Here is a 14,503-nt window from a genome sequence, read left to right as displayed (position 1 = left end):
AGCCTCAACATCCTTCTTGTGGTGAGGGGCCCAGAACTGAACACAGGATTCGAGGAGCGGTCTCACCAGTGCCGAGTCCAGAGGGAGAACAACCTCCCTGGACCTGCTGGCCACGCCGTTTCTGATCCAAGCCAAGATGCCATTGGCCTTCTTGGCCACCTGGGCACACTGCTGGCTCATGTTCAGTCACTGTCAACCAACACCCCCAGGTCCCTCTCCTCCAGGCAGCTTTCCAGCCAGACTTCTAGTCTGTAGCACTGCACAGGGTTGTTGTGCCCCAAGTGCAGGACCCGGCATTTGGCCTTGTTAAACCTCATGCGATTGGACTCTGCCCAGTGGTCCAGCCTGTTCAGATCCCTCTGGAGCCTCCCTACCTGCCAACAGATTGACATTGCCCATCTACAAAAAGGGCCGCAGGGAGGACCCAGGAAACTACAGGCCTGTCAGTCTGACATCAGTGCCAGGGAAAGTCATGGAACAGGTGATCTTGAGTGCTATCATGAAGCACATGCAAGAGAACCGGGTGATCAGGCCCAGTCAACATGGGTTCACAAAAGGCAGGTCTTGCCAGACTAACCTGATCGCCTTCTATGACAAAGTGACCCGGCTACTGGATGAGGGAAAGGCTGTGGATGTGGTCTTCCTGGACTTCAGCAAAGCCTTTGACACAGTTTCTCACAGCGTTCTGCTTGAGAAACTGTCAGCCTCTGGCCTGGACAGGCGCACACTCTCCTGGGTGGAAAACTGGTTGGATGGCCGGGCCCAGAGAGTGGTGGGAAATGGTGTGAAATCCAGCTGGAGGCCAGTGACAAGTGGGGTTCCCCAGGGCTCAGTGCTGGGTCCAGCCCTGTTCAATGTCTTCATCAATGATCTGGATGAAGGCATCGAGTGCACCCTTAGCAAGTTTGCGGACGACACTAAGCTGGGTGGAAGTGTCGATCTGCTGGAGGGTCGGGAGGCTCTGCAAAGGGATCTGAACAGGCTGGACCGCTGGGCAGAGTCCAATGGCATGAGGTTTAACAAGGCCAAATGCCGGGTCCTGCACTTGGGGCACAACAACCCTATGCAGTGCTACAGACTGGGAGAAGTCTGTCTAGAAAGCTGCCTGGAGGAGAGGGACCTGGGGGTGTTGGTTGACAGCCGACTGAATATGAGCCAGCAGTGTGCCCAGGTGGCCAAGAAGGCCAATGGCATCTTGGCTTGTATCAGAAACGGCGTGGCCAGCAGGTCCAGGGAGGTTATCCTCCCTCTGTACTCGGCACTGGTGAGACCGCTCCTCGAATCCTGTGTTCAGTTCTGGGCCCCTCACCACAAGAAGGATGTTGAGGCTCTGGAGAGAGTCCAGAGAAGAGCAACGAAGCTGGTGAAAGGGCTGGAGAACAGGTCTTATGAGGAGCGGCTGAGAGAGCTGGGGTTGTTTAGCCTGGAGAAGAGGAGGCTGAGGGGTGACCTCATTGCTCTCTAGAACTACCTGAAAGGAGGTTGTAGAGAGGAGGGTGCTGGCCTCTTCTCCCAAGTGACAGGGGACAGGACAAGAGGGAATGGCCTCAAGCTCCGCCAGGGGAGGTTTAGGCTAGACGTTAGGAAACAATTCTTTACAGAAAGGGTCATTGGGCACTGGAACAGGCTGCCCAGGGAGGTGGTTGAGTCACCTTCCCTGGAGGTGTTTAAGGCATGGGTGGACGAGGTGCTGAGGGATATGATTTAGTGTTTGCTAGGAACGGTTGGACTCGGTGATCCGGTGGGTCTCTTCCAACCTGGTTATTCTGTGATTCTGTGATTCTGTGATTTCCACCCATCTTAGTGTCATCCGCAAACTTGCTAAGGGTGCGCTCAATGCCTTCATTCAGGTCGTTGATAAAGACATTGAACAGGGCTGGACCCAGCACCCCAGGCATGCCCAAACCCACTCTAAAGCCCCCCAGAACCCCTCTAGAGACCTCTGTCAGCACTGTAGGACTCCCAGAACCCCGTTACAGATGCCAGGACCCCTCTAGAACCCTCAAGATCCCTCTAGGAACATCCACAGTCCCTCTATTGCAACCCAGGACCACTCTGGGGCCCCTTTATCCCCCCCTACAAGTATCCTGGGGGTCTGTAGAGGGGTCCTAGGCATCCTAGAGGGGTCCTGGCAGTCCCTAGAGTGGTCTTGGGGGTTCCTACAATGCTCCGGGGGTCCTAGAGGGGTTCTGGAAGTACTAAAATCTCTTAGAAGTCCCAGAGGAGTGTTGGGGGTGCTAGAGGGATTGTGGGGGTTCCCTTAAGCAGCAGTGAGAGTCCTGGGGGCCCTAGATGTGTCTTGGGGTGTCCTAGAGGGGTCCTAGCAGTCCCTAGAGGGGTCCTGGGAAGTCCTAGAGGGATCCTAAATGGGTCCTGGGGGTCCCTAAGTGGGTCCGAGGGGGCTCTAGAGGGGTCCTCATGGGCCCAGAGTGATGCTGGGTGGTTCTAGAAGGGTCTTGTGGGACACTGGAGGGGTCCTGGTGGTCCTAGAGGGGTCCTTAGTGGTCCTATAAGGGTTCTGGATAGTTCCTGGAAGGGTCCTGGGGGTCCCTAAAGGGGTCCTAGAGGGGTTCTGGGAGTGCTAAAGCCTACTAGAAGTCTCAGAGGAGTGAGTGGGGGGGCTCTATAGGGGTTCTGGGGTGGCCAAGAGGGGTTCTGGGAGTACTAGAGGCTCCTAGAGGTCCCTAGAGGAGTGCTGGGAGGCTCTAGAGGAGTCCTGGGGGTCCCTTTAGGGGTACTGGGTGTCCTAGGGGCCCTAGATGTGTCTTGGGGTGTCCTAGAGGGATCCTGGGGGTCCCTAGAGGGTTCCAAGGTGTCTCTAGAGAGATTCTGGGGAGTCCTAGAGGAGTCCTGGAAGTCCCTAAAGGGGTCTTGGGTGTCTCTAGAGGGGCTCTGGGGGGCTCTAGAGGCTTCTATAGGTCCCTAGAGTGGTTCTGGGGGTCCTAGAGGAGTCCTGTGGGGCTCTAAATGGTTCTGGTGGTCCCTAGAAGGGCTCTGGGCAGCTCTAGAGGGGTCCTGGTGTTCTAGACAGTTGCAGCAGAGTCCTATAGGGGTCTCTAATTGGGTCCTGGGGGTCCTAGAGGTGTCCTGGGGGGCGCTAGAAGGGTCCTGAGGGTACCTGAAGGGGTCCTGGGGGCATCCTAGATGTGTCCTGGGGGGTTCTAGACGGGTTTTGGGGACCCTAAAGTAGTCCAGAGAGGCACTAGAGGGAGCCTGGAGGGAGCTAGCAGGATCCTGGGGGGTCCCTAGAGCGGTACAGGGGAACTCTAGAGGGATCTTGGGGGGCTCCAGAGGGATCCTGAGAGGCCCAGAGGGATTCTGAGAGGTCCTAGAGGGGCCCTGGGGGGCACTTGAGGGGTCCTGGGAGTTGCAAAAAGGGTTCTGGGTGTCTCTATATGGGTCCTGAGAGTCCCTTTAAGGGGACCTGGGGGCCTTTAAAGGGTTCCTGGGGGTCTTGGGGGTCACAGAATCATAGAATCACTAGGTTGGAAAAGACCCACTGGATTATCAAGTCCAACCATTCCTATCAATCACCAAACCATGCCCCTCAGCACCTCATCCACCCGTCCTTTAAACCCCTCCAGGGATGTTGACTCAACCACCTCCCTGTTCCAGGGCCCAATGACATGTTTCGTGAAATATTTTTTCCTAACGTTCAGCCTGAACCTCCCCTGGCAGAGCTTGAGGCCATTCCCTCCTGTCCTGTCCCCTGTCACTTGAGAGAAGAGGCCAGCACCCTCCTCTCCACAACCTCCTTTCAGGTAGTTGCAGAGAGCAATGAGGTCTCCCCTCAGCCTCCTCTTCTCCAGGCTAAACAACCCCAGCTCTCTCAGCTGCTCCTCATAAGACCTGTTCTCCAGCCTCCTCACCAGCTTCGTTGCTCTTCTCTGGACTCACTCCACTTTGGTCAGCTCCACCAACTTGTGCAGCTGCTGCAATTCACCCCGTGCTTGTAGGGAAACAAGCGTTTCCACTTCAGGCTTTTAGAACTCCAGACTCTCCCTGCACTCCCCACTTGCCACACAAGTTTTTGCATCACATCACAGGTGTGAGATGACTAATATCTGTTGGATGAGGTGAAACCAGAAAATACAATGTAGGAGAAGAACTTTTGTATTTCAACTGCTAAGTGGCAGCCAGTCCACAGGACTAAGTCTGATATAAACCTCTCCAACATGCAGTGGATGTGGACATTAGGCTCTCCACACTTGCTGTTTCACTTCGCAGACCCATGCCTGCTGAGCCGCGCTGCTCAGCTAATGCAGGCACAGCCCATGAGATCCCACCTGGCTGTGCTGAATGCTTCTCTGCCAGACGCTGTGGTGGGCACTTGGGGATGAAGCAGCAATAACAACATTCAGCATGTCCTGCTGATGTCTAGTCAGTCTGACAGCTAAATGGGAGCCAATAATGACACTTGCAGCAGGCATAAATTATCTTAGGTGCTGTACATGAACAGCATGCCCTAGTTCTTTGCAAATGATGCTTGGATTCTCTCCTGTTTTTTCACAGAAAGAAGTCTGTCCCATTAGATCACGGGGGTGAGGACAAGGAGGGTGCACGTGAGTGCACTGTGCCACATCTCTCCCTGAGCTGAAGTCATTCCAGATGTCCACTCCTCCTGTGAGGGTGAGGATACTCAAATTCTTCGGTGATTTCACTGAGTATTTCACTGTGGAAAGCCTTTTCCTTAAACAAGCCAGCTTTCACTTGTGTGGGAGGCTCGGGGCCGTTTTTAAGTGGCATTTTTAATATTCAAAGTAGGAGGTCTGGAAAGCCAGGCGGCGTACAACAAAGCAGCAGGTTAGGACGTGCCGGCCCTGCACCCCGGGCACCTGCCGAGCCGGCGGGGACACGGGACACCCTCACGCTGCTCGATTTCAGCGCGGGCGGCTGAGCAAAGCCGCGGTGCGAGGACGGGACGGCGCCCCGGGGGCCGCTCGGCAGCGCAGCCCTGGCCCCCTGGCGGGGCTCCGGGGACGTGTCCGCGGTCTGTCGGCGTGGCTGTGCCCGGCCGTGTCCCTGCCAGGGCAGGGGGCCAGCAGCGGGGACCCTCGGGAGCCAGCGCAGCATCCCCCGTCCTCCCGCAGCCGCCCCGCCCCGCCCGCCGGCCTAACTAGGCCTCGCCCCTTTCGAGCCCTACTTACGGGTTTATTTTTTCCCCAAGACCGCGATTTCCTAAATCCCGAGTTTAAAAATAGCTTTGTGAAGGATTTCAGCACTGCTGCTGTTGAACACCCGCTTGAGAGGGTTGTTCTGCCCGGGGATGTGGGTGCAGGCGCTTGCACGGGAGCATTAGTCTCTGAAACAAGAACCCCCAGTGAAATCAGGCTTTTGTGAGAAAGTGCTACAAGACCAAATGAAGACAAACCTTGGCTTGTGTATTCCTGTGCTTCCTCACAGATACAGCAGCACTGATGTTAGAAAGCAGGCTTCAAATTTAGATTTTATCTGAAAGGAAGTTTGCACCCTGCCGCTGCATTTGGCCTGTGACATTTAGTGTTTTGAAATACCTCCTCAGTTTTAGAGCAGCTCTGTGAAGAATTCTGACTGTAATGAATAGATTGTGCTCAGCTTCTTATCAACAGACATCTGTACAAATTTCACAGGTTAACCATCTCATGGTCAAAATCTTATAAATGGAGTCATATTGTGAAAAGTCACAATAATCCATTCAGTGTTGCACAGATGAATATTCACATACAATATTCTGTTGCTACAGCTGGAATTCAAGATGCCTCAAACTCTAATAAAGCATCATTTTGCAGGCCTCCAGTTGCATTGCAGGCAGTGTGGAAGAAGATAATTTTGCTTAAAAAGCACTAGTTTAAATGAAAAGCAAATTGAGCAAAGTCTCAAATGCAATCTTCCAGGTGCTCTAAGGAGTTAAATCAGTATAACCTAGTGGATATGTGTCAGTGAACCTTAGCTGACGGCCTGACTAAATAGGGTTGTTCTTTCACTCATCGTAGAGTGGAAAGAGATCATAATGCTGAGAGGTGAATTCACGTGATGGTTATATCAATGAGGATACAGTAACAAAAGAGGAAAAAAACCCTAAAGATAAAAAAAAAAAAAAAAAGGAAGAAAGGATGAAAGTAGAAGGTGGAGGTAAGAGGAGGGAGAAAAACCTTAATGGATTATTGGTCTATTCTTAATAACAGTAATCAGCAATCAGTACAGCAAGTAAATGTTGTGAGGCTGGAGCTTTGTAAGCACCTGTGCAACATGACAAGACTTATAGAATTCAAGCAGAATTTGTCTGATGAGTCAAGATCATTTCAATACATAGTTATTTTAATTTATTTATTCAGCCTTCTCTCCAAAAAGGAACCCAGGGCTTTTTTCAATGAACACTGTCTACAGAAGTAAACTTCAAAACCATTTTTGGAGTCCACAGTGCAGCCTTCTGGGTTTCTTATATTAACTCTTGACAGTAGGATTTGATGTCACCAAAATAAATCTCTGATTACCCCACAAAACGTGCTATTGCCATGTATTTGGGGGAAAAAAAGAGCAGCAGCAAAAGTCTGTGGTTTCTGAGTAAAGGAATTTTCTTGTTGTGGGGGAGGGTTGTCGGGTAGAAATTTTGACCCTGGTCCTGCAATTGGATCCATCAAGCCTGACCTCTGTGCTCCTGCAGTGCTTGCTGGAGTCAGCAGAACTATGTGCTAAGTGCAGGGATCTGTCCATGTGGAACTAACTGGGGATTTGGGACCTTCCAGTTTCCTGCTGTGGAGGGAGGATGAGTTCACCTCTGTGTAAATTCCAGAAGAGGAGCAAGAGATTTCCATGTGAGAAACTGGCATTTATTTTTAGACCTTCTGTTCTTTCACTCAGTCCCATAAAGAACATGCTGATCTCAGAGTGCCTGCCTACCTGCAAGTGCCAGGCCATCAGTGCTGAAAATCAGTGTGCCCTATATTTCTCCAGTGAGAAAAACCTCACACAGAGTTTGTAGTCACTGTCCAGTAGCTGCTGCTGCTGTTGCCAATGGAGCTTTGACTCGGTTTAAATGTTGTGTCCCAAATACGACCTCTGTCAGAGTCACATCCATCAATGTGGGGCACAGTGGTTTTCTTGTGCCCCTCCAAAAATGCTTTATTCTCTAGCACTCTCTAAGTATAGAGCACAGGGAGGACACTGTGCACAGGGAGGACAGTGAGAACCTGCAGACCTATGCAACTAGACAACATTCTGAATGCAGCTCTTCTTCCAGAGCTATGTCACCCAATTGCTAGTGAGGTTGCATGGACACTCAGTGTACATCCCATATCACCTGACTGTGCACAACACTAGACTTCTTCAGCCTTCAGGAATGAGATCAATCACAGATCAATGATAAATGACAGGAGCCGAGACATCTGTACCAGCAAGTAGAGAAAGTTCGTGCATTCCAGAATGACCACCTGCTTTCGGCCATGTTGTTCCAGGAGAGTGATCCACAGGCACAACAGCAGCACACAGCTCAGTTGTTTTGAACAGTGACCATTGCCCTCTAGATCATTTTGCATAATGCCTGCTCCAGCAGGCATGGGCTGAGAACAGCTTCTGCCTTTGTCCTTTGCCATTTGATGGACATAGGCAAACCTGATGGGATCCTGAAAGGGGAGATACTGCCTTGTCCAGCTGTGTTACGGCATTTCTAGGCACACTCAAAGGCAGAACTTGAAGCATATGTAGAAATACAAAATCAAAATGAAAGGACTCATGGCATTCTCATTGTCCCGTTGTTTAGATGGCTTCTGAGCAAAGTTTTTGTGACCTCCATTCTGGATGCAGAGCTCTGGGATTATGCACTTCAACCTTCCTTAGGTACAGTTGTAAATCCATTTGTGGATACAATGCCTGGAACCACGTTAATCTTGAAAGCTGAACTCAAACAATAGTGTTCATTGTGGCCCATAGTTGTCTGGATGATCTGGGGAAACCTATAACTTCAGTTGTGTGTCTCAAACACACATTCAAACAAGAAAAGACCTTGGCAGGGATTGCATCACAGCTTTCCCACAGAGTGCCAGTGCAGCAGAGAGAGGATGTGATTGTTAAAGCCTTTAAAACCGGTAGGACCACGTGTCCCTGTAAAGGCTTTAGAAAGGTCTCATTTTCTTTAGGGACATAAATCTACTAGCTATTACAACTCTTGATGGGGAGGAGAACTGAATTTGATGCATGTAGAATCTCTTAGAGGTGTGTGTAAAAAGGAGAAAAGGTCACTATTCATATATTTTCTATTCTGGGATGCTCTGGTTCAAGCAGTGTGCTCCAAAAATCCCTACAGGACTGGCTCCTTCAGGTGAACCAAGCAAAAGTCTAATCTGTAGACTGGACTTACAAATGAGTGAGCTAACCTAAAAAATCAGACAGAATTAAGACATTATCAATACTTTCATGGATCAGACACTTGAGCACTTTTGAAGTTTCCCAAGCAATAAAGAGGAAAAACATATCAAGAATAAATTGAGTGATTTCTAATATTGCTAAATGTCCAGAAGCAATCGTGACCTTCCACAGACATATTGTGCATTTGCAGTTCACACTGCTTTCAGCAAGTCTGAAAATCAGGCTTCTTATTGGGGAAACATAATATGGAGCTAGATCTTTGAGTTTAATAGCTTTGCTATTAATAGTTCTGCTATTAAGTAATTAATAGCTCTGCTATTAAACTGCATAGATAAGGGCTAATGAATTTTGAGGGAGAAAAAGAAGGGACTGGTTAAAGATTTCCAGTGATACTGAAGCGTGTATCAGTACCAAGATTTTGTTCATACTTGCTTATCTTGCAAGCGTTTGAAGAAAATCTTCTTGCAGATTAAAAGGCCAGCATCAATTTGAAGTGTCATGTCATCCATGGCTATTTTACGAAGACAGTGGGTATATTTCCTCATAACGGGGAGGTGACAAATCATCATAGGTGCAGCCTTCCAGCATTTCTTCTGGCTCATCAGAACTGTCCTCCAACCTGAAAACAGGAAGAAGAGCAGGTGCAAAAAGAACTCAGGAAACAATACGTACGCAAGTAACCGAAGTGCTGCATCCTGTCAGCCTTATCTGGGAAAAGCACTCTCTGGCTTCTTGAGAAAATGCTATGAGATGAACTTTTCCTGCAATTCAACCATTTGTTGTGTTCTTTTTGTGACGTACCAAAGTGTCAGGAAGTGACCTTTGTTTTCATGCTGCCTCTGCTTGTCACACATGTTGCTGAGGATGATGGGTCAGCCTGTTTTTCAAACAGACTTTGATAAATGAACTGAAAGTGATTTGTGTTCTAGGAAGGATAAAATCTTGAATAATTCCTATAATTACAATATTTTTCCTTAAAGGAAAGAACTATATAAAATTATTTTATGTCTCATTACAGCAGTTTCGTACTGCTCCATGACATCAACAGTCTTGTTTTTGCCCCAAAACTTGGGAAAGAGTTAGGGCTGGAAGGTTGCTACAGTAGGAGAGGATTATGTTGTGCTGGATGTAACCAGAAGAGAGAGCATCTGGTACCAAACTGATTCTTTCATTGTTGTTAAAACCCTGTTTGTGCGTTGATTTGTGTGCTGTGGTTGTGTGTGGAGGACTCTGTAGTACAATAATCTTTTGGCCAACAGTCACCTGAAGGTGGTAAGATAAACATTAAAAAAGGCATGGGCAAGAGCATATACCAACATCTCAAAAAATAATAAGAGATTTAGTAGACCGAAAGTCGAACGGAATTCACAAATTAATTTCATTTGGATAAAAATGCTTTCCAGAAAAAGCACGTCTCCATAGTCTTTACTCAAGAAATCCTCCTAATAAAGAAATAAAAACATCTGAAGGAGGATAATACCTTAGACTGACTTTTATTTCCTTTGAAACCATACACAGCAATTAAAATACCCAGAAGCCTGTGACCAAACACACTAAGGCATTTCAGAAGATGTACCTGTGATTCCTGGTATTCTCTGCAGCATAAGTAGTGTAGTCCTCATCTTCAGTAAAAGCTGGGTTATCCAGGTGGTAGGCAGGGCAGAAGTGAGCAGAGCCCGGGGTGGCAATTGGTGAGGTGCTGGGAGAAACAGCACCGCAGCAGCTGAGCACTGGGTGAAGGTAGCCAGGATTCACAGCAATACCTTCCTGGGCTGGGTTTGGTGGAGGGATGTACTGTACCACTGTGGCACCATGAAAAGTTATTGGCTGGTTAATGCCGGTGAAGACAAAGGACTGTCCGCTTCCCGTCTGGTCGAGGTCTGACGTATTTTCCTCTCTTTCTTTACAGGACTTGCATGTAAGCATGTTAAATTTACAAACAGCAATCAGAATAAAAGTCACCCCAACAGACAGCAGGATAGGTCCTAGTAACTGAGTCCACTCCAGGTGTGTGATGCCATTGTATTTTATCCATCCCATCACGGTGAAAGTGATCCCCACCAGACCCAAAAACACACCTGAAAAGAGCAAAGTGGTACCAGCTTTATCCCCATCTGACACCAGGACATCAGATCTGTTTGGCTGATAAGGAGTGACAGAAAAGACATTCAAAGAGAAATCTTCTACACTGTTGTTGTTGGGCTCCATTAGCAAATTTGAAGTATCTTTTGCCTCAAGAGAAAGGGAGCTTGCAAGGGACTTGGCAGAGCATTTAAAGTCGAAAGTTCAGATTAGTTATACAAGAACTTTGTGCATGTATGGTTAACAGAATCCATCATGTGAAAGAATAGACTTTGCTTAGAAGAATAAAGGTCTGGGAAGTGAAGCCTGAAGTGATCCCTAAAGACTTCTTGAATTGCCACCATTGCTTCCGAAACGGCTTCACCCTTGCATAGCTGCTTATCTGTTTATCCTCTTCTTTAATTTGGCATCCACTGATACGTCCTCGCTGTGACCATGCCAGATGGGACAGAAAGGAAGCTGCAGCCACTGCAGCTTTTCCTAGGCCCCCTGCCAGCTGATGCATCCAAGATCTGGACGGCATAGTTTATTTAACAATGATGCAACAACTGTTGGTCTCCTTAGGCTTCCACTACACCAGCCTAGATCTGCAGGAAAATGCGCGGCCATTACTGGGAGTGTTTTGCAGTGCTCTGAAGTATGACATTTATAGCCATGCCTGGACTGCTGTGGCAGCTCATTCTACAGTCCAGAGCTTCTGCATTTTTTTAAAGCAGGCTTTCTGATTTTTTGCCAAAGGGGAGTAGTGAGTAGGTGAGAGGGTAAGTGACAACAGGGTGATAAGTGCTGTACAGCCTGGAAGCACTGATTGTTGTGGGAGAAAAAGTATTTCAAGACAGGTAAGGTTTTCCAGCTGTTAGAAGGTTGCGTAATTGCTCTTTAATTTCCCCTTAACTGTGGACATTTTTTGTTGTGGGATCTCCACACCTTTCTTGAAGCTGGTAGAGAATAAAGCCCACATAGCCTGAATAGTGCAACACTGCAGGACTGAGAAAGCACCTCCTATAATGTTAAGCCTGGTAAAGCAAGAGATCTCATTCTGTATTCAGAAGAACCTTCTGTTCACAAAAGCTTGTAGTGACAGGATGAGGGGCAATGGGTGTAAACTGGAGAGGGGCAGATTTAGACTAGACATAAGGAAGAATTTCTTCACCATGACAGTGGTGAGGCCCTGGCATAGGTTGGTGAGGCCCTGGCATAGGTTGCCCAGGGAAGCTGTGGCTGCCCCATCACTGGAGGTGGCCAGGACCACGTTGGATAGGGCCTTGGGCAGCCTGGTCTGGTGGGAGGTGTCCCTGCCTACGGCAGGGGAGTTGGAACTAGATGACTTTTAAGGTCTCTTCCAACCCAAACTATTCTTTGATTCTGTAATCTTTTTTCTTTTTTACATCGTGAACTGTTCTGTTAAACATATGTCCCACATATTAAACAGGTAAATTAATTGCATGTTGAGATTTCTGTTTCCTACCAGCATCAGATTGAAGTAATTGCTATTAGAGGGTGCTGGTTAAACATCTTTGTGTAATTCCCTCTTAAGGAGGAAAAAAGTCAAACTACTTGACATGTATTGACTAGCATGGGAAGAGAGTACACACAGGATAGAAATTATTCCTCAGGTGGAAGAACATACCATGCTATATCCTGCTACCAGCGGCTCTGGTGAAGCAAGGTTAACCCAAGATTTATAATATAAAAATAGCTCTAGAACTAGAAAACTCATCCTCTTTCAGACTGCTTCTTCAACATCAGTAAAGGTGCCTTTACTCTACTGTGCAATCATGTCTCACAGTGTGACAACAGCTCACTTCTGAAAGGGGCTGCTAACCAAATTTGGCACCTTCAGAACTGATCCTGAACACAATTGCAAATATGTCTTTTGTTTGTCAGCATATAGACTTTGAGGAATATTAGTGCTGCACTCCTTCAAAAAAACTTGTCTGTGAAATTCACGAAGTCAGTATTAAGGCACTTCTATTACCAAGGGTGCCCCAAAAAATTCCAACAGATATATCAGTCCACTCCTCAGCACTGAGTATAGACAGGATTTTGCCTCACTTGAGCAAATTGTTTGGGCTTGCAAAGCAGTGGTTTTGTATTACAACTAAATCAGAAAGTCCTGAGATACTAGATAAACTGTCCTTGTATTGGTAATTATAGCCAAAACCTAAGTCATCTTTAATCTTGCATTTGGTAAACGTAATGAAATGAATTTCTGTTACTGCTCGCAGGTTTTTCCATCCCATGAATCATTCTTGTTGCTGTTTGATGAATCTTCCAGATGTTCCAGCAACCTTTTAAAAATAGCATTATATTATAATAGCTCTCTGACTAATAGTAAGTACAGATGTAGTGTCATCTTCCTATTCTCATTCACTCAAGAACTCTGCAGCCACTGTTTGCAGCAGGATTGTGCTGGAGCACTTCATCAGTCCTACAGAATGGTCCTTAGATGCTGGCTGGAGTCAGAGTTTCCCAGGCTGGGTGTTGCATCATCCCATGGCTGATGCTCTTTGCTTCTGGCCTAGGATGTGACTTAAGGGTTATTGAGCATGTACACGGTAGAGCTAAGGAATAGAGACGGCTTCTTCCAAGGCTACTTGTCACTTGAACTTTGAAAATGGGGCAGAAAAGACTTCTGTTTAGTGAAGTAGGATCTAAATTAAAACTACACCTTTCCCTGCACACTACTCTCTCTTTTTTTTAAGATAATTTGCTCAAAGCCTCCCAACATTTCTCTTATTATTTCCCCAAGCAATGGCAATGCTGCGTTCAGGAAGCTGTCAAGGTCCTAAGAGATTATTGGATCACATACCTGGTCTTTTAAGGCCAGTACTTTCTTTACCAAGTATGTGTATATTCTGGGAATTAACTTAAAGGCAATGATTTACTAAATGTGTCTTCTTTTACCTGGAATAGCTGCTAAACAACAGAAGATAGTTCGGTGAAACCTAAGATCAGAGTGAAATTTTCAAAATGGGTGCTGGTTTCAGATCTCAGTACAGTTTTGTTCCCATCAGCTTCAGGAACATTACCCCCGAACCCAAGCACAGCTTTGCTTTCTGTTGCTCTACGTAATTGTCTGTCATCAATGCAGAATTCCCCTGCAACATACTCTGCTGAAAGCAGGTTTTCTGCAGTGTTGTGTATCTCCTCTTCTCTAACCTGTTTCATGAGTAATCCAAATAAACACTGACAGGCCTTTACTTAAACCTTTTCTCCTCTCCTTCTGATATTATATTTTACATGGTTGTTCACATTATCAGCCCATTATAATAAGGTTTTATTTTCTGACATGCCTGTAATATAGCCATGGACTTAGTCATAAAAGATTCAAAATTGTTGTATAAAAGAAAAGTAAAATATGCCATGGCATTGCACACTACACACTCATTTAAAAAGAGAAGGTCTAAATTATTGCTCCATAACAAAATATTCAGTTGTAGGAAGATTAAGGAACCAATGATTTGACTAAGACAGACTTTCTTCTAGAAAAAGGTGACTTTACATGGCATCTTTAATGAAAAACTAGGATTGCGTGAGTAAGAGTAGTTCATAAAGAACAACTGCAAGTGCGCCTTGCACCCTGGAGGCCTGTACTACCCTGTACTAATGCACTACCTGCCTCAAAGTATAAATAAGCCTTTAGCTTATTTTCTTTAGCTGCAAGGTGGTTTTACATACCCTCAGGGAATGTTGTCTTGTCAGCTGGTGCACCAAATTGAAGGTATTTCTATCCCTAACTACCCAGATACATGCATACGTGACAGAGAGAGGAGCACAGCTCTAGATGAAGGCTGTCTGCCTGGACACAGAAATGCCCCGTAAGCCATGTCTCTGAAGGTACAGGATGGAAAAGGCATTGATGGCTATAGTGCTAATAACTGCAGAGGGCAAAAATGGGGTGGTTGCCATCCAGCAAGTGCAGCTATCATAAAACATAACATCATTGCAGAGATCAGTTTTTCAGATGAGTTTTGTTTCTCTTTTTTTTAAGTTGCAGGAAGAAAGACTTCTCCCAGAGAAGAGGTACACATTCATATTTTTGCAAAACCTTCTCATATCCAAAGAATTGTAGTGT

At 46.8% G+C, this 14,503-nt stretch overlaps 1 protein-coding gene across 1 annotated transcript; it reads right to left on the bottom strand.

Moving 5' to 3' along the window:
- Positions 1-6,174: 6,174 nt before the first annotated feature.
- On the bottom strand, positions 6,175-10,616 carry TMEM174 (transmembrane protein 174). The gene is made up of 2 exons (XM_069880639.1): positions 9,920-10,616; positions 6,175-8,962 (listed from the first exon to the last, which is right to left on the bottom strand). The coding sequence occupies exons 1-2, from the start codon at positions 10,549-10,551 to the stop codon at positions 8,860-8,862; spliced, it is 735 nt and encodes a 244-aa protein (XP_069736740.1). The 5' UTR covers positions 10,552-10,616; the 3' UTR covers positions 6,175-8,859.
- Positions 10,617-14,503: the final 3,887 nt, after the last annotated feature.

This window comes from Phaenicophaeus curvirostris, chromosome Z (assembly GCF_032191515.1).
Source record: "Phaenicophaeus curvirostris isolate KB17595 chromosome Z, BPBGC_Pcur_1.0, whole genome shotgun sequence".
In the NCBI taxonomy this organism is placed as follows: domain Eukaryota; kingdom Metazoa; phylum Chordata; class Aves; order Cuculiformes; family Cuculidae; genus Phaenicophaeus; species Phaenicophaeus curvirostris.
The sequence above is the reverse complement of the archived record's forward strand: the minus strand, read 5'-3'. Positions and strand labels throughout refer to the sequence as shown.